The following is an 18918-nucleotide window of genomic DNA, read 5'->3' on the forward strand; positions in this document are numbered from 1 at the left end:
TAACTAGTCAAACAGCTCCTGTCCTTGCATAGCCTACAGTTCCTCTGCTCCTGGCCCTGCTAGCTCCAGCCAGGAGGAAGCAGAGAACGGGAAGATCCTCTTGCTCTCTAGACTCTGCCTAAGGTGCTTTGTGATGTGCAATCAACAGAAGCACTGTGGCATTTGGCTGTTGCTCCTACTCCTCGTGCTCCTTAAACAGTTCTTCCTAAGTGCCCATCCTTTTACATTCATACAACTTTTGCTTTTCTTGCCAGAACCATAATTATGCAAAGGATTTATTTTGGAAAGACCTCAAACAACACAACAGCTATTTGCTGACTGGAGGGGGAAGAAAGCAAGGCAGGAGAGGAGATCAGCACTTCCCTACCACCTAAGAGGGTGCAACCAGCTTTGATTCTCTCCATGACTGACATTCCTGGAGCAGGAGCTCCCCCAGAACCCCCGAGAGCCTGTGGGGCAGCCATCACCCCAGGCCTGCTGCCACTGCCCAGCACTGTGGGGGAACTACCAGGCTTGATTTCCACTGCTTCTGCTTCAGAGCAGTTTTGCAGCCTGACAGTCTGCACTGTGGCATGGGCATGAGCTGTCTTCCAGGGCTGAGCTGCTTCAATGCCATACCAAGGAAAACAAAACCACCTCTGCCTTGGACTGCTGCATGAGCATCACCCCTGAACAGGCCACGCTGTCACAGAGGGCTGGGTGCCCTGGCTGCTGCCTGCAGATCCACAGCCAGCACAGAAACCACTCTGCTTTAATTAATTCCTAATTACAGTTTACATGCTGCCTGTTACCACTCTCCTTTCTCATGCAGTGTTTCACACCTGAATTCCTAGCTGTATGAAGTCACCATAATCAGATTACAGGAAGAGGGAAGGACTGGGGGACGAGGAGAGGAGGGAAGACAAGGAGACAGCACGGATGAGCGGAAACCTACAGCGGAGATGGAAACCAAACTGACAGGCAGAAAATGCAGCTGGAATCCTACACAACAAGAGCCCTGAGGGCATGTGCACGACACTGGGTGTGATGTAATGAACCCTGTGAGAGGGCTCTGGAACAGGAGCCTGCCTTCGGAGACAGAGATAAAATGTGGGTTAAGACACGGAGCACCTGGGTCCCTACAGCGCCGCCCCCGCCCCAGCTCCTACCTGGTAGATACCTGTCGTGGTCGTACTCGTGTGAGCGCTGCATGTGGCTGTTCTGAGTGAAAGGCTGGTTCCCAAAGAGGTTGTCACTGCGCAGATTGTGGCACAGCTTCTCCAGGAAGCGGAGGACGTAGGTGATACTGTTTACTGCTGGCAGGTTCAGAGTGTGCTGTTCCCGATCAAACACAGCTGGAGACAGAAACAAACAGAGCCCAACACGTGAACCCCCCGCCAAGGCGGGAGGCTACGCCCAGGGCCGCACAGCCAGCTCCTGGATCTCGGCATCGCCGGGGCTGTGGAGAGCCAACAAAGCCACTGCCTTCCGCTGCCGGGGCAGGCCGGGACCAGCCCGCTGCACCCAGCACGGGGCCGGGGCAGCGCCAGGGGAGCCGCGGCCGAGGGAACCCAAAGGATTCGAGCAGCAGCCTGGGCTCGCAGATCCAGCTACGCACGGGCTTAAAGGAGAATGAAAACCCGGGGAGTTTCTTGTCTTTCCGCGAGGAGCTGTGGAATCCCCCCTGCTGTGGCTGTTCCCAGGGCAGGATCGCTGCCCAGGCGGGTGCCAGGACTGAGCACTGCCCGCTCCAGCAGCCGTGCCCGCGGGCCACGGGAACTGCTCCGCTCTGAGTCAGCTGCCAGCTGTTGCCTCACTGACACACATGTGCGGCAAGAAAGAGAAGACAGAACTCTTCTGTCTGTCCCTGGCCTGTGGCTGCAGCGAGCTTCGGGACAGACATCTTCCAACGAGAGAATTCTTGCAACAGCCTCTCTGGAGGCAAAGTGCTGCGGGCTCGTTCTCACCTGAGATGACCTCTCCCCCGTGGCCTTGTTTTAAGAAGGAGAAGACTGTTTTCTGATGATAAGCACAATCAATGCAGGCCTGTACTGCTTGCTGCAGGACAACAGAAGCTCGAGCTGGTCCAAAATGGTCTGGCAGCTGCTGAACTTTCTTCTTGTCTAGGTGGGGCCCAGTGCTGCCGTTCTTGTTCAAGTAAATGCAAACTGCCAAGATGAGAAATGTGTTTGCCATTAACCCACTCAAGAAAGCAAGAAACAGATGCCTAAAATCCAAACTGAGAGATGCTGAGATTTTAAGACTGTCCCATCACTCACAAAGTGGAATTCACCACGACTGCCTGACTGCATCCTCACAGTGGAGCTGCTTCTAGAGGGGAATCACCTCCAAAATCTTCCTGCCTCATGCACACCTTCCAAACTGCTGCTGTTTCTCCCATGCTCTCCCCTGCAGTCAGGTAAAGTGGTTTCCATGCCAGCCAGGTAAGGTGGCTGTGATGTTCAGAGGGGAAGAAAGAATGCAGCCTCCACTTTCTAGGGGGTTCCCACAGCATTTCCTTTTTAGGGAAACTGGCTTCTTTAGGTTCCTCTGAAAACTGGCCAATTACATTCTGGGGAAACAGAGGGCTCAGCCCATATCCAGTGCTTGACTCAACATGTCAAAAGCAGCTTTTCCTTAGACTTTCCTGACCAGATTCATCCTCAGCTGTAGCAGTGCATACACTCTTCACTGCTGCTCCTCCTCCTCCCCTGCTCCCTCCTGTCCCTGTGTGCCTTGTTATCCTGGCTGGAGCTGGGCAGACCACGGTCCTTCAGCACCTCCTCTGCCCCTTGAGCAGTTCCAGCAGCTGTGCCATGCATGGTGTGGGAGAGCTCACACTCAGGGCTCACAAGAGGTGCTGCACACCTGACTGCCCCCAGGCACAATGGGCCACAATGTCCCTGGAAAGCTGTGGAGTCACCAGCATGCAGGGGAAAGGGGTCCTTCCACTCAACAGATGGGCTTGCAATCTTCCTACTTCATTATTTCCAACAGAAAGATAAATGAACAGCTGCTCTGGACTCAGGTGCCTCTCTCAGGCCAGCCTTTCTGGAGTGGTAAGGATTGCTGTTTTACAGGCTTAGGAAGAAATGAGACTCTCGTGGGGTGTTGCTGCCTGCCTGCTGCAGTTCCTAACTGTGCAATCCTGTCAAGAATGTGGTCCAAGACCCTCCTTACCTGTGGGAGCCTGCATGGCAGAGCTGGGGATTGTAGCAGCGTCCTGGGGCACAGTGCTTGTGTCTGGCTCTGGGGTACTGGTTGTTGGAGAGGTGGGTGCTGGGTTCAGCAATGTCCTAGGTTTCCTCTGCAGAAAAAGAGGAGATATTTCTCCTTTTACCCCTGCTCTCCTTTACCACCCATGATCACTACACTCTCTCCTCTGCATCCAACAGACAAGGCACTGTGGAACATGACACATTTCTGATGGTGATGACGGGGTGTCTCAAGAACCTAGTAATCAATACGTGTGTATTTGACAAACCACAACCCTGAAAAATAACAAGCCTGGGATCTGCCACCTCTGTTTGACTCAGACTAGCCACACACAAAGGACGGGAGAGCTTATTCTACCCTTTGGCCATCCTGTCATGCTCCCAGCATCTGCCATGCTACTCCACAGCCAGTGCACTTCCAAAGACACGGATTCTTGATGGAAATGATCTTTAGGACACAGACATTCTCTACAGCTCCGGGGCTGGGCTCTGAGGATACTCCCAGCCCACATACCCCTCTGGTCTCCTACTTGCTGCAGTCACACAGCCAGAGGCTGAGACAAACGTGCACAAACACACGCATGCACCAACCCATGGCAGGACCTGCAGCACCTGCTGTTCACCCGCCTGCATCAGCATCAGCTTTTACCTTACTGCCAGGCTTGGGGCCTCTCTTTCTGGGGAATTTCAAAGGCTCCACTGACTTGGAGGGTGTAGGCATGGGGTGGTGGATTAGCGCTTTGGTCGTTCGACCACGCTTCTTCCCTGTTTTGCGACGCCTTTGCCCTTGTTGATGCCCCAAAACAGTCTTTGTGCTACTGTGCATGCTAGGTTTCTCCGAGTTTACTTCGGAGGCAGGTAAAGGGCTCTTTGGAATCACAACTGAAATAAAAAGAGAAAAAGCAAATGTAATTAAATCAGGTGAGAATCAAAACAAGAGCAGCCTCCATCTTTATACAGTGTCATATGGATAAAAACCGGGAGTACTCCCAGACCCCTGGGCGGGGGGACTGCTCTCCAGGCCAGAATAAAAACCAAACACATGGTGCCCTGGCTCAGCACTCGAGCTGGGGGACACTGGGGCTTAACCTGGATGGGCTGAACTCCAGAAGGATCATGCTTGCAGCCATTCCTTCTTTCCTGAAAGTAACTGGTACCTACAGCTCTTCCTTCTGCAAGCGGCGACCTGCCAACAGCCATGGAAAAGGCTGAGAGCCTTCCTAGGGAGGGATCAGTCAAGACCTGTCTGACAGTCACAGAGCCAGTGCTGCCAACTGGAAATCCCCTCCCTCAAGGCTGACATCAAATCTGTTCTGTCCCTAAATTTCCAGCAAACTGCAGTGGAAGGGACCAGCTCCATCCTCCCTGCCTGCAAGGACTACTGCTCCTAGCCCTGAGCAACAGCTCATCTCAGCTGGACCAGCTGCCCTGCTCCTCCCACATACTACCAGAGACAGGTCTGTTCCTTCTTGTTTTCTCACTCTTTCCATCACAAAACCAGGTTTCTGGTATACCTGCCCACAAATCCCCTAAATTTGGTTAGTCATCTTTCCCAAGCCTGCTAAAAGCCAGAGATAAGATGGCCCAGCCTAGCAGACCTGTATTTTCTTCTGTTTTAAATTTCTGCTAAAAAGAAGCAAACCAAAATCCTGCTGCATTTTGAAAACTGCAGAGTGATCTTTAGGATGTCTTGTTTCTCACATCTGGAAACCTCAATGTGTGTGCAAGGAATTAAGGAAAAAAACCAAGCAAACACTTTTGAAATCAGGAGCTTTGTACTTAAGGAAAAAAGTCTTAGCTAGGGAAACAGAGTGCAATAAAACATTAATGCCAGGATGGCACAACTGTGGGCACATACAGAGATTTTTAAGTTTTCTGTAATGAGGATTTTAGGAGAAGTTACTGTGAACAAGGATTCGTTCCCCTGGCACAGTGAAGGTGTGGCTGCCATTGGAACCCTGGCAGTGCCCAAGGCCAGGCTGGACATCGGGGCTTGGAGCAGCCTGGGACAGTGGAAGGTGTCCCTGCCCATAGCAGGGGGTGGAATGGGATGGGATTTATGGTCCCTTCCAGCCTACACCGATCCATGATTCTAAAGCTCTCCATACTTCAAAGAAACTGTAAAATATCAAAGGGATGTGGGAGCACAGGGCAGGGAGCATTTCATTTGAGATCTGCACAATGCTCAGTGTCTAAACCAAGCTGTGCCACAATGAGGTTTCTCCAACATGGAGAAAAAACAGAATTCTACAGACAAGCTGTGAGGCAAACCCATGTTCTCAGTTTTACTAGTAATAAACCCAGAGAAATGGTCCATTTGGGAAGTTGGCATGCAGTAGGCAGAGCAGCTGGACTGCCTCCTTTGCTCCAGGCTGGGACCACATCACTGGGAACTCAATGCCAGGAAAAAGGAGAAAAGGAGACTGCTGTCACATGAAGTCCTGGAGTGCAAGCTTTTACTGTATAATTTTATGTTAAAAAGAGATTTCATCTTTTGGTGAAATAAATGCAAGAAAAATCTGTTGCCCACTTCAGCTGTAATGACAATACATACAAATAGTAATTTGCCAGGCTTGAAGAATTGTTTTTGGGATTTGGGCAATAAAAGCCCATAGCTGGGTGCATGCAGATCCCATGATGGGACACCTCATGTCATTCAGCCACCCAGAGGAGTTCCCACTGTGCCTGTGCCCCTGGCAGCACATCTCTGGTCCCTGCTACAGGCACAGCTCCTGCGGGGATGGAGGAGCTGTCACAGCAAGGGAAGCTGTTCACAGGCTAAATTACATCTAAATGTGCAGCCAGCTCAGGCCAGAGAGACACAGACTGTGACCTAGATTGGAGCTGTGTGCCCAGCAGTACTGCTGAGCACAGCCCTGAGCACAGCCCTGGACAGGCACTGATGTTTTCCCTGGGGCTGATTCCATCAGACTGATGCAATGCACAGACATTTTTCTGACCCGGAGTGATTTAATGAAATGAGGTCTTATCCTCCCACAATCCGGCAGACTTGCCTGGCTTTTTGTTGGATTTGAACCAGAATCTGAGTAAACACCAGTCTGTGCTAATACATTTCTCTGGCCCTACCAGATGCACTGAGCTGTAGGAGGAGGAGGAGACACCAAGAACTCCAGAGCAGAGTCCTCCCACCAGCTGTACCTGCACATCAACGGTGCAGCTCCAAAATCACAGGATTACAGCTCTGCTTCATCCCCAAGGCACCACTTCCAGTGACTGGATGCTTCCTAAAGGAGCTTGCAGTTTCTTTAAAGGTGCCTGTTATTTCCCTGCAGGATTTCAGCCCCTGCTGTTATGCAGATGTGGTCTAGAAACATGGGATTGCTATGCAGGGATCAGTGCCCAGCACTCAACCCTGCCTGCACCAACCACAGCACTCACAGAGCTCCAGAGATGGAAAGAGCTGTGCCCAGCAAGCAGGATTATCTCACAGCTCCAACCACTGCCCAAGTCTCCTTTAACTGCCAAAAGCTTCATTTACTGCGTCTTATTCTTACTATTACTACATCTTAATTATTAAGGATCTAAAGCTATCAAAAACTGTCCAAAGAGGAGCCACAAAGATGCTGAAGGGCCAAGAGGGGCAACACAAGGAGCAGCTGAGGGCTCTTGGTGTGTCCAGCTGGAGCAGAGAACCCTGAGGGCAGAGCTCAGGGATCTGCAGCTCCAACCCCTGCTCTGGGCCAGGGACAGCAGCCAGGGCACGGCTGGAGCTGGGCCAGGGCAGGCTCAGGCTGCAGAGCAGGGAAAGGTTCTTCCCCCAGAGGTGCTGGGCACTGCCCAGGCTCCCCAGGGAATGGGCACGGCCCCGAGGCTGCCAGAGCTCCAGGAGCCTTTGGACACCAGGGGTGACAGGCTGGGGTTGGTGGGGGTCTGGGCAGGGACAGGGGTGGACTGGGTGATCCTGGTGGGTCCCTTCCAGCTCAGGATATTCTGATTCTGATTCTGTGATTCAGCTGGTGACAGTGCCAGCCCAACACTGAGCAGCTGCCAGAGACATCCTCACCTTCTTCTTCCTTGTACAAGCCACTGAGAGGAGCCACATTTTCAGAAAATCAAGTGAGGCCTCTCTTATTTAAAAAATCAAGAGTTTGCTGTTCCTGACTAAAGCAGCACCTCTCTGTGCTACAAGTTTGTTGCTCACCTGATCTCTGTGCAATCCAATCAACTTCAAAGGTGGCCTTGCTTTGGATGAGTTGAGTCACACAATCCTGAGATCCTTTCTGACCTGAATTATTCATCGATCTGATTTCACGGTTATTTCAGTTTATTAAGGGGACAGAAAACTAATAATTGGAAATTTTCTGCTGTCTTGTTTTGGGTCACACAGGCATCCAGGACAATGGCAGACACGGAGGAGGAGGAGCTGGCTGGCATTGGATGCATTTGGCACAGTGAGAAACATCAGCCTGAAGATGCAGCTCAAACACAACTGAACTCAGAGCCAAAGAGAACTTGGGCACCACTGATGTGTTACTCATCACTGAAGGATTAGTTTAAACAAGAGTTCTGAGCTTTCTGCAGAAACAAAGAGACTTGACAGAGAATTCCTGATTTCAGGCTCTACTTCCTAAATGCTAAAATATCCTGTCAGCTGATACATGGCACCTGCAGCTGCCCACCACACTGTGACTGAAACTGTTGCTTACAGGAGACTCTGCACAGTTGCCATCCACACTCTGAGGGTTAGCCCATGCTAGGAGGCAGCATTTGTCACCCATCAGCTTATCTGAGACTTGTCACAGCTTGAAGAAGACAAAATTATGTCCTCGGGACAAGAATTATTAAGTCAAAACATGTAGAAAAATATGGAACAGAAAAGTTGAAGTTGCAGAAGGGTTTCCTGCCTTTCTCTCCTATTTACAATGTTCATTTACCAAGAGCTGCAGGAGCACAAATCCCAAATTCCCATTTTCTGTGTCAAGGGCTCTGTACTCTCAGATACAGCTGTAGTTCATGTGCTTCTTCCTGGAGATGTCCAGAATGGTCCCTGCAGTGTCCTGAAGTGCAGGGAGAGATTTCTGAGCACACCACTCATGCCCACTCCAAAGCTCCTCTGACTGATGTCCTGCAGGCCACCCCTCCAGTGGTCTTTTGGTGCTCACTGCCCTCTGTCCCATCTTCAGCACTTCATGGGCAGAAGCAGCACTCAAAGAGGTGAGTTAAAGAGACCCATTTAAGATAAGCAAATTTGTCAGAGAGCAGAAATCTTGTTGAGATCTGGCTGAAACCTTCTTTGCATGAGGAATTTCAATCGTGGAGGTTGGAGCTGGACAAGAACTGGAGCTCACTGCCTGTCCCAGAGTAAAATGTGAATGCTTCAAAGCCCTGTGATTCTTCCCAAAGCAGAGACCATCATCACTGGCCACCATGAGCATGACTGGGACAGAAATACAGGCCCTGGGAAGGCTCCAGACTTGGGCTGTCTGAGCTCTCACGACACATGGCAGACACAGCACAGGATAAAGGGTTGGAGCATGGGTGGGAGACATGAGCTCCGTGCAAAGACAGGGATTAAGAACAGGACCCCAAATTCTGGAATTTAAAGGTGAGAAGACAATTATTCTGATAATTCAGTATTTCCTGCAAGGATTCATGCTCTCCAGCCTGAAACACCTGTTTGAGCTGAGACTAGAGGAGATATCCAGCACAGTGCTGGGATCCAAGTGCTGCAGGATTTGGCATGTTTTACCTGTTCTCACGATGAGCTCTCTCTTCTCCCAAAGATATACTTCCTTTTTACACGAGATGTGTCTAGCTGCAGGTTTTGACTATTGAAATAAGGTTCTTTTATCCACTAATCCCTTGGCCAGTGGTTACACAGTAGCATACAAAGAAACCCAAACCCACAGTCCCCAAAACTCTCCATCCCGCTCATCCTCACCATGGGGGTGTATTATAATGTCATTTTTAGGCAGGACATCCACAGTCACATGAAAAGCTGTAACTTCAAACTAAAGCAATGCCTTTTGTGCATTTATTGAAACTGAGACAAGCTCTGAACATTCCTCATCAGTGTCCCAAGGCTTAGAAATCTGCATGGTTTGGAGCAGCACTCCTTTTAACTGTTGGCACACACTTGGATGAGCTCTGTCACTGCAGATGCCACTGTACATCCCCCTGGCACGAGCTGTGCCATTTTATATGGTTGTTTTATTTGTTTTTCCAGTTGTTTTATTTATCAAAATAAAACAACTAGGGGAAAAAAAGTCTTAAAAGTCACAGTGATATCAGCACTGCTGTTTGCTGTTTGCAGCAGTGTCACATTTTCAGCCTCACAGCAGCATTCCCGTGTGCCCTAAACCATACTGGGACTCACACCCAGTGCTCTCTGAAGCAGCTCAGCAGGGCTCCTGCAAACCTTGGCAGGTGTTCCCAGCACCTTGTACCATGTCTCAGAGGTGTGGGGCAGCTCATGACAGAGCTTCAGTGACTTGCCTCAAGTGCCAGAGCAGTCACTGAACTGCAAAACAGCCCAAGTGTCCCACCTCTGATTGTAACCAAACACAGAGATGGGGAAAAGAACTGCAGACTGCAGTGGGTGCTACCAGAGCTGAAGACAAGACCCCTATTCTGGACCTACAGGGTGTGCTTACATAATTAAACACCAGAACTCGGGACCCAAGGCTGCCCTTGGCACATCTCAGTCTGCCCTATTCACCCAGGCATTGATTAAACCCAACCAGATGATTCTACCCAAGCACAAGGCACATCTGCTGAAACATTTTCCAAAACAAAACAGAGGTTTTACCCAATAACCCACAAGAGCAATCTGAGCCACTTGGGCAGTGTCAGTCCAGCTGCTGCAACAGAAACGTGGAGAGATCTGGACTGGTCAGAGACCATGTGGAAGGATGTGGCACAGCCTCATCTGCCTCCAAGATCCTCACCAAAGGCTTTTACAACACCTCCAGAGCCTTGGGATAAGAAGAAAGGTTTCTAAAGGGATAAATTGAGGATTACAAGAGGTAGGGGCAAAGAATCATCCTTGCAGAGGAGAGATATCCACACTGCTCATCCATGAGTGACCTGATGAGGGGATGGGAGGTGAGGAAGTTGAATGATTCACCCTTCCAGGGCAGGCAGGACTGTGGCAGCCCACGAGCAGAGACTGTGTTTCAGGGAGAGAACACAGAGGTGACCATCCCAGCCATAAACAGAAAGCAGTGAATGTGGGGAGACCCACTCCTGCCTTCAGCTGCACAATGCTGGGCTCTGAGCTGCCTCCTGCTCCTTCAGGATGGAGAACTCAGGCTGCAACACTCACTGCACGTGAACAGCAGCTCAACACACAGCAGTGGCCAGACAGAGCCAGAGAGAAAGCTTCCACTTTGGAAAAATGAGAGACCACAACACTGGGTGTCACCAACTAGTAACAATTCTAAATTCACTGGTTCAAATCAAGCAAAAAGCCTGCAGCTGATGCCTGGATTCTCATTTGCACAGAGTTCCAGACTTTCTGGGGACATTTCATCCATGGCTCAGCTCTGCCTTCCCTGCTGCACACCAGGATCCTCCAGACTGCCCTTCATTGGTCCTATCAAAACTCATGGGTCACACTGAGCATTTTAATGAGTTGGTTCACGCTGCTTTGGCTCTTCTGCACACAACACCCAACATATTTTAACAGTTTTCATCAGTTTCAGAGGCAGCAACTCTTATTGTTACTTAGCAGCTTTTGAGCAGTTTTTGAGTTTTAGAGTATAAACATCTGTGTGCAGATATTCCTCAGTGAGGGGAAGAGCTCTGAGATGCAGCACAGCAAGGGTCAGGATGTGCCACACAATGAACATATCCCCCAAACTGCCTTGGGGTCAGCACCATCCCTGCTCTGCTGAGGACAAAATAAACACAGAGAAGTGACTGGCTCTTGATCAGAGACACACAGTGACAGCCTGTGCAGAGCAAGGATACCCAAATTGTTGTCCTCAGCAAAAGTCGTGTTCAGCTTTGTGCTGAGCACACAGATTTCCTTAGTCCCAAACCCAGGTCTTCATTTCTTTTCCACACAGGAAAGAAATAAACTGCTCTGTACTCACTGAGTAGCATTGGGAAATGAATGGGGAAACTGAGTCACACATCTTTCCTATAAACCCTGTAAAGTCTGGCACTTGGATAGGGAAAATGGCCTGTCCCACCACTGGAACTGCCAAGCAAGTTCTCCCTCAACAGCAGCTCAAAGCCCCTCCTATCTCAGCACATTTGCTGAGGAACATCTGCACAACCAGCCACAAACAGGCTGGCAATTACATGTCTGGAGCCTGTGAGAGCAGCAGCACATTCCTGCTTCTTCAGCCCTTCTTTTCCCTACCAGCCCCCAGAAGGCAAAGCAAAGGAGCAGAAGGATCATGCTGGGAACAGACCTGGCCACAGGCATTTACACCCTGGAGAAGAATGGCAGTTCTGGGCAGCAGGACTGGCTCAGTGTGCACATGCAGATTACACAGGCAGTCCTCAGCAGAATTACTGCCCAGACTGCAGCAGGGCTGTTTTCATTCTCTGCAGAGTGTCCTCATCACCCCCAGAGAAACACTCACCTGTAGGAGCCAGTGTGCAGCAACCTCTGCAGCCCAGTTACACAAAGCTGGTGGCCTTAGCTCACACTCTTTTCTGCACTGTTTTTATTCCTCCAGTGCTCAGATATTTGACTCAGGGTCCAGTTCTCAAAGTCAGCCAGATGTTCCTTGGCACAGGGGCTGCCAGCTCCCCCAGCCTGTCTGGAGCATGGCTCTTCCTCCCACACAGCTCCCAGGCCAGACAACAAGGAGCTGCAGTGAGCCTCCTGCAGCACATGGTTCAAATGCAGAGGGCAAGGAAATGCCAGGTTTATCTACAGTAACTCTCTTCTCATCCCAAATCAGCAGTTCTTCTCCTGTTCCCATCCCACCACTTCTTATTCCAAATAAACTGGCTGCTACACAACCCAGGTTCTTGCTTGCTGTGATTGCCCTATCACAGCCTCAGCTTCTGCACTTCACTGCAGAAATAAAGCTGTTGAAGCAGTGTGTTGTTTTAATCAGCTGTGAAGCAACTTTGGAATTAGAACAGAGATTCTGAACTACAGAGAGGAGATGAGAACTGAGCTGGGCAGCTCCAGCCTGAGAACCACATTAGCAGAGCTGAAAGCCAAGCTTCTGGCCGAGGGGACGCACCAGTGGGTGAAAGGAGAGACAGAGGGGCAATCAGGAAGCTCCAAGAGAAATGGCAACGCCCAAGTCAGAAGAAAATCAAGTAGAAATCTGAACTTTAAGCCTGGTTTGATCACCACAAACCCAGGCTTTGTCTCCTGCATGGCAGTGCCCATGGGCACAGAGTGAGCACCCAGCAGTAAGAGAAGAACCGAAAACCTGTGGCCCCTGGAGCTGTTTGGCAGAGGGAACATGAGCAGCACTGGCACCTTTGGTCCTGATGCAGACAGTGACAACATAAATCAACTGATTCCACACCTCAGGAAAGCCATCACTGCAGCTCTTCCAGGCTCAGCTTCCAGGCCACAGCAGAGCCTGACCCTGCAGGACACTGCCAAAAGCACCAGTAGTGGCTTGTGACAGTGTTGTAGTTTTGAAAACAAACCAAGTGAGAGGCTCTAAGTCAGAAATAAAATTTAATGAGAAGAAAAGGAAAATAGAATAAAATAAAATAAAATAAATACAAAAAGAAAAACCACTGACAGAGTCAGAATACAACTTGATCAGGGTGATGGAAACAGTCCAGATGAGGTGGTCTTCCTGAAACAGAAATCTTGTAGAAAGGTCTGGTAGCTCCGGTCTTCTGGGAATCCAGTGGGTGAGGGCTGCTTCTACTGTCCCAAATCCCAGCTTATATCCAGGTGAGAATGCTTGGCTCTTCCCCATGGGCAGAGCATCTCCCAATGGGATGATGAGTCATGGAAGAGAGCCTTAATGGCCCATTAAAGAGAGAGATAACTCCCGGAGGGAGTCATCTGTGAGTCATGCAAAAGGCATTGATGGGCCATTAACTGAAGATGGTGATAGAATACATCCTAAACTACAACCCAGGACAGATAGTGACATGTCTGGTCCTCAAGAAGACCCCAGAGCCAAACTTTAGTGAGCAACCAGCCCACAGCCTGTCGAGCCTTCATCTTGAGCCATGCTCAAACCCATCTGAGCCACACCTGCAGCAGGACAGAGCTTTGGTTTCTTCACAGAATGCAGTCCCTGGGAAGTTTGCTCTGCTGCTATTTATACTCAGCTGTCTCAAGGACACTCATCAGTGAAAGCATGTGCCACAAGAGACCATTACAGTCACACTGATCACATCTTCTGCCCCTGGGAGGTAACTGCCAGGGGGTTTCCAAAACCCCACACTGAGAATGGTTCTGTAGTCCTGCCCTATTCAGGTTATTCAGGGCAGTTCCTGGGGTTTCTGCTTGTTCTGATCCTCTCTGAAGCTCTTTTTTTAGCTTTGGCTTCCAGGTTAAATATTAGCAGAACGCCTTCAACTTATCAGTGCTCAAACAATGGGGAGAGTGCTAGGTGGGTGTGGTTTGTTCCAGCTTCTGTTATTTTTTAAAGCTCAGAAGTTACAAAAAGATCAAGAGAAGAACAATGACAGGGTGCAAAAGGTCTGATCTCTGTAACACATCCTAAGTGTTCCAGATGGAACTCCTGGATTCCATAAAAAATGCACCCGGGCAACTTAGGTCTCTTCCCCAAAGCCAGAGCCAGAGCTGGGATCAAAAGCATTTATTTCCCCTCTCCAAAAAAATGAGGAGGAAACAAAAAACTGAAGAAACTCCCCAGCAGGTCATGAAAAGATGATGTAATGTTCCTGCTTCCATAGAGTCACTGCCAAAAATCCCAAATCCCAAAATTGGGCTGTTTCCCCCATATGCACCTACCTTGCTCTGATCACACCCTGCCCATCAACCATCACAACCACCATGACTGCCCCACCCCTGGAAGTGTCCAAGGCCAGGTTGGGTGGGTCTTGGAGCACCCTGGGATAGTGGAAGGTGTCTCTGTCCATGGCAGGGGGTGGAACCAGAGGGGCTTTAAGGTCCCTTCTAACCTGAAGGGACTGGAGAGTCACCACGTGCAGCCTTTACAGACCTGTGTGAAAGGAGACTGGTCGGGCATTTGCTCCTCCAGCAGTTGCCCACATCAGAAGCAGGACCCCTACAAGGGACCAAGCTCCTGTCACCAAGGCTGGAATATGCTGCCAAGCAGAAACCAGGAGTGGAGCGTGAAATCCTTGAAGATCTCTAGAACTGAGTGTATAAACCCTTTTATCCTGATGGGAAATTCTGCTCTCCCTCTGGTTGTCCTACACAAACTGTCACCCTGGGCATACTTTAAGCTGACTTCACTCAGCTTCCAGTTGAGCCCACCAGCCCTGCCTGCAATCAGCAGCTCAGGACATCCCGAGTCAGGCACTTTTAGACTCCCATAAACAACAGCTCTGAAATACTCTTCTTCCTTGAGGTTGTCCAATTCCATCCTGAAAGCACTCAGACTTCCACCCTGCACCATGTCCCAGTGAACAGGAGTGTTGTTACTGGTCAGGGATCCTGCAGAAACAAAGTGATTTGTTCAACCAAAGAGAAGTAGTTTCCAACAGCAGGGTCCTGCTGAAACCTCTTGCCAAGACTCAGTAACACCCTGAGATATTTAAACTCTGTTCTGGGCCAGGAAGTACCATGGAAAAGGGAAGGAAACATCCTGAGCAAAACCCAGATTCTCTTGGGTACAAAATATTTCAAAATAAAACATGAGGAAAAGTCAAGCTGAGAGGAAGGTCTAGACACTGAGAGTAAGGACAGGCTGGAGACCAGAGGAAACCGCTTTTTCCAGGTCAGATCCTCATCTCAGATGCTCCTGCCAGCCTCAAGACATCACTCAGTAACCTCAGGTCTCTGACATGCCATGGCTCTCACTGAGCCACAGATTTGTTGTTTGCTGAGCCACAGGCACTGGCAGCACCCCAGTGCCTCCTGCAGTGCTGGGCTCCCTTATCCAAGCCCCAAACCTCCAAACCCCACAGGTATTCCAGGACACACATCCAGGCTGAGCCAGGGCCACTGCTAGGAGCCTTGGCTTTGTGCTCCAAACAGCTCAAGAGATTTTTCTTGGGATCTTCCAAGATCCCAAGGCAGCACCACCCAGCTTCCAGGGCTGCTTGTGTGATACACTCATGGATAAAAACCTGAACTCCTTCCTCCTGCTGTTGGTGCACCTGTGTGGTCCCCAAACCTGCCATGCCAGCACAAACCAGTGTCACCCAGCTTAATGTGTGAGCTGCACATCCCAGCTCAGTCCTGAAGAGATAGTAATTAATATTTTCCCATCTCCTCCAAGCAGGGGCTCACCTGAGTGTTACCCTGTCAACTACTCCTGATGAGGCTCCTCTTCCCACCACTATGTTCTCACCCTGAAGAAGGAAGAGAAACCAGCCAATATCCAAAATAAAATAATAAAATACACATTACCTTTGCCCCTGGGCAGGAAACCTGGCAGCTGATCACCATATTCCTTTGAGGAGATTAAGCAGTTAAACAACAAATCGCATGACAGCAACGGTGGTGAGAAACAAAGAACTTCATGAACTTTCTATCCAGGGTCAGCATCTTGTAACCCCCTGGAGTCACTGCAGCAGCCACCACAGGCAGCTCTGGTCCCAGGGTAACACAGAGCTGTGAGCCCAGGGTGGATGGAGCTCCTCTTCAGCCTATCCCCATGGTAACTATCCAAAACTATTGACATTTGCTTGCTCTGCAAGCAGAGGAAGCAGCAGGTGAGCCCAGGCAGAGGGAGCAGGGTCTGAGAGCCCACACAGACCTGAGCAGTGTCCCCAGTGCCCTCAGCAGCTCTCACCAGCCCTGGCACAGTGGCAGAGGATGAGCTCAGTGTTAGCTCTGCCCTGCCTGGCTGGGCTTGGGGCTCTCTGCCAGCTGGGCACCTGCCAAGGCACCAATTCCAGTCCTCCAAATTCCAGAGCTGGAGCAGCTTCCAGCTCTGCCTGCCCAACGTTAACGCTTTCAGTGCTGTCCCTCTCCCACAGCACAGAGTCACCGCTCTGTGTGTCACAGAGCATGCAGAAGGGTGGAAAATGGAGTGACAAACACATCAGGAACTCCAGAGCAACTCAGCATCAGCCAGGGCACAGCCCAAAGGGAGGAACAGCACAGGGACCTTCTGAGATACAGATATTGAGGGCTTTACCTGTGTCCCTGGGCAGGTGTGTCCCTGCTTCCTTGTGCCCAAGGTGACAGTACTTCCCTCCAGTAGTAACACACGGAATATGGGAGCAAACTTACACTGTTACAGAGAAACAGGTGTGTGGGCAAGGTCCTTTCACAGGTGTGGATTAAATCCAGATTCCTCAGGATGGAGAAAATGAGCTGTTTTTTTAAGAAGCCAAGAAGACTGTCACTGCCACAGCACCTCCCAGCAGCAGCACTGTTGGGACTCTGCACACACCCACTGGCACTCAGCTGTAGGAGGGTCCTGTAAAGGTCTCACACTTTTTGAACCAAACCCCAGCTAAAGTAAAGCTCTTGATACTGTGGCACAAACCCTAGAAAAATGCCTGCATTTCTCCAAAATTTAAAGCTGGTGTTTAAGTAAGAGCCTTTTCCTGTGCAGACAGAGATTCTGTGGATATTCTCAGATGCCTGAGCCCAATCACACACTCAGGCAGAAAGCCCCATCCCACCTGCCCAGGCCCTTCTGCCAGCCCATGTGCCTTTACCTGGCAGAGACAGACCCCTCAGTCATCACCTCCTCAGCTGAAGGGCTCAGAGCATGAAGCCTCCGTGCACAGGTACCTGAGGAGACTCTGCTTTAGTTGCTCCTCCCCCAGGGGCTCACAGTTCTCCATCCCACAAACCACTTCAGAAAGGAAAATAACTTCCCACAGATCCTCTTCCAGCACGTGCTTCCCTGACTACAAAGAACCGAACTTTCCTCCAATCTGTGATTGGCTGTGAACTCCCAAATTTCCCATGAATTACAGAGGCAGATACATCTCCCCACAGAACCATGCCTTGGCTGAGGGGGATTTCCCTCTTCCCACCTCCCTGCTGAGGGCAGGTGGCCCCAGAAACGACAATCATTAACCAGCCTCTTACCTGTTTCTTCTTTTTTCTCATCGATTTTCCCCACTGTTATTTCCCTCTTTGCTTCCCTGAAGCTCAGCAGCAGCACCTCCATTTCTGTGTGCATCTCCCTCTCTCTTTCTCCCCAGCCATGATTTAAGGTAACTAAACAACCACCCTTATTCTTTGGGTTGATTCCAAATATTGATTTTCTATGCTACTTATAATGGGGACAGACAAAGCAGCTTCCCAAAATCCACTCTCCACTTATGGCAGTGACCTGTCCTAAGAGCCCACAGGCATCCCAAAAAGCAGGATAGCTAGAAAAAATAAAATTCATGCAAAAGTTTTTTCAAAGCAGTGGGTTTGGCTGGGCTGGAGTTCACTACCTGCAGTGACTGTGCTGGGATTTGTGCCCAAGGCAGGGCTGACAGCACACTGTGGTTCAGCTGGGCTGAACTGGGACTGCACAGAGCCCAGCTCTGCTCTGTTCCCATGGCTGACACTGGGCTGGGGGGCACAGCTGAGACCCCACTGCCCCAGAGATATCCCAGACTGTCCAGCTCTATGCTCACCTTGGAGAGCTGGGGAAGGAGGGATAAGTGGGAATGGAGTGATGCTGTTTGTCATCCCAGTCCCTGTCCCCTGGGATGGAGCCAGCTCTCCTAGGGATGCTGAGCACCTGCCTGTGCTGGGGAGCAGTGACTGTCTGCCTTGGCCGTGCACCTGCAGCTTTTGTCTACCTGTGAAACTCTCTGTACCTCCAATAGTTTTCACCCTTTTGCCCTTAAGAATCTCTCTCCCATCCCACTGTGGGAGTGAGTGGCTGTGGGGCTCAGCTGTCCCCTGGGACAACCCACCACACCTGACACGCACCTTTCCCTCCTTCAATCTCTGCTTTCCTCCCACATTACACTTCTACCAACCATTGCTACAGTGCACAGACTCAGGCACTCCTAAACCTTGAAGTTCTTGGCTTGAGGAACATCTGCCACCTCTTGCACTGTACCTGGATCACTATCCAACTGGAAAGCAGACACACCTGACAGGTGTGGGTAACTCCTTCCCCACCCAACACACCTTCAGGGTTTTCTGTTGTTAGCAACATGCACACGGTGTGCTCTGGCCTTGATTTTTGTGTGCTGAAGTATCTAAAGATGGGGAGACACCGTTCTTCTCTGTTTTGCCCTCATTGTGAAACTCTGACCCCAGGTTTGGGTTTGATGCCACCTTAATTCAGCTGGTTTATGTCTATGTGCTGTGACAGATAAATATTTCTCAGTCAGTACTTCTCTAGGATGAGTGCTGGACTCAGTAAGAGCAATCATGCCAGCAGCACTTCCAGGAACAGTTAAACCCCCTTAATTTCTGAAACTAAAGTGACCCCACGAGTCCTGAGCAAGGGAAATGCAGCAGCCAAGCCAGACTACCATTGTTCTGACTTCTGAGGGATGATCCAGGAGGTACCTGGAGAAAACATTTGAGAAAGAACAGTAGAGGCTGTTTAGAGGCTGTTCAGCTTTGATTGTGGTTGTCCTGGGCTGGGCCAGGAGCTGGACTTGATGATCCTTGAGGATCCCTTCCAGCCCAGGAAGTTCTCTGAGTCTATACCCTCTGAGCAGAGCTCCAAGCCAGCACTCAATTGAA

General features: G+C 50.2%; 1 protein-coding gene across 9 annotated transcripts in view; it reads right to left on the reverse strand.

The window, feature by feature from the left end:
• The window catches only part of SCMH1 (Scm polycomb group protein homolog 1), a 67329-nt gene that overhangs the window by 14574 nt on the left and 33837 nt on the right, over positions 1–18918 (reverse strand). For 8 of the 9 annotated variants that reach the window (XM_066335314.1, XM_066335312.1, XM_066335313.1 and 5 more), the window contains 4 exons: positions 3844–4076; positions 3160–3286; positions 1947–2147; positions 1149–1334 (listed from right to left, as the gene is read on the reverse strand). In XM_066335314.1, coding sequence (XP_066191411.1) covers positions 1149–1334; positions 1947–2147; positions 3160–3286; positions 3844–4076 — 747 coding nt within the window. The remainder of the gene's footprint in view (positions 1–1148; positions 1335–1946; positions 2148–3159; positions 3287–3843; positions 4077–18918) is intronic. The other variant, XM_066335318.1, reaches the window with a different exon arrangement.

This window comes from Sylvia atricapilla, chromosome 24 (genome assembly GCF_009819655.1).
Source record: "Sylvia atricapilla isolate bSylAtr1 chromosome 24, bSylAtr1.pri, whole genome shotgun sequence".
Classification (NCBI taxonomy): domain Eukaryota; kingdom Metazoa; phylum Chordata; class Aves; order Passeriformes; family Sylviidae; genus Sylvia; species Sylvia atricapilla.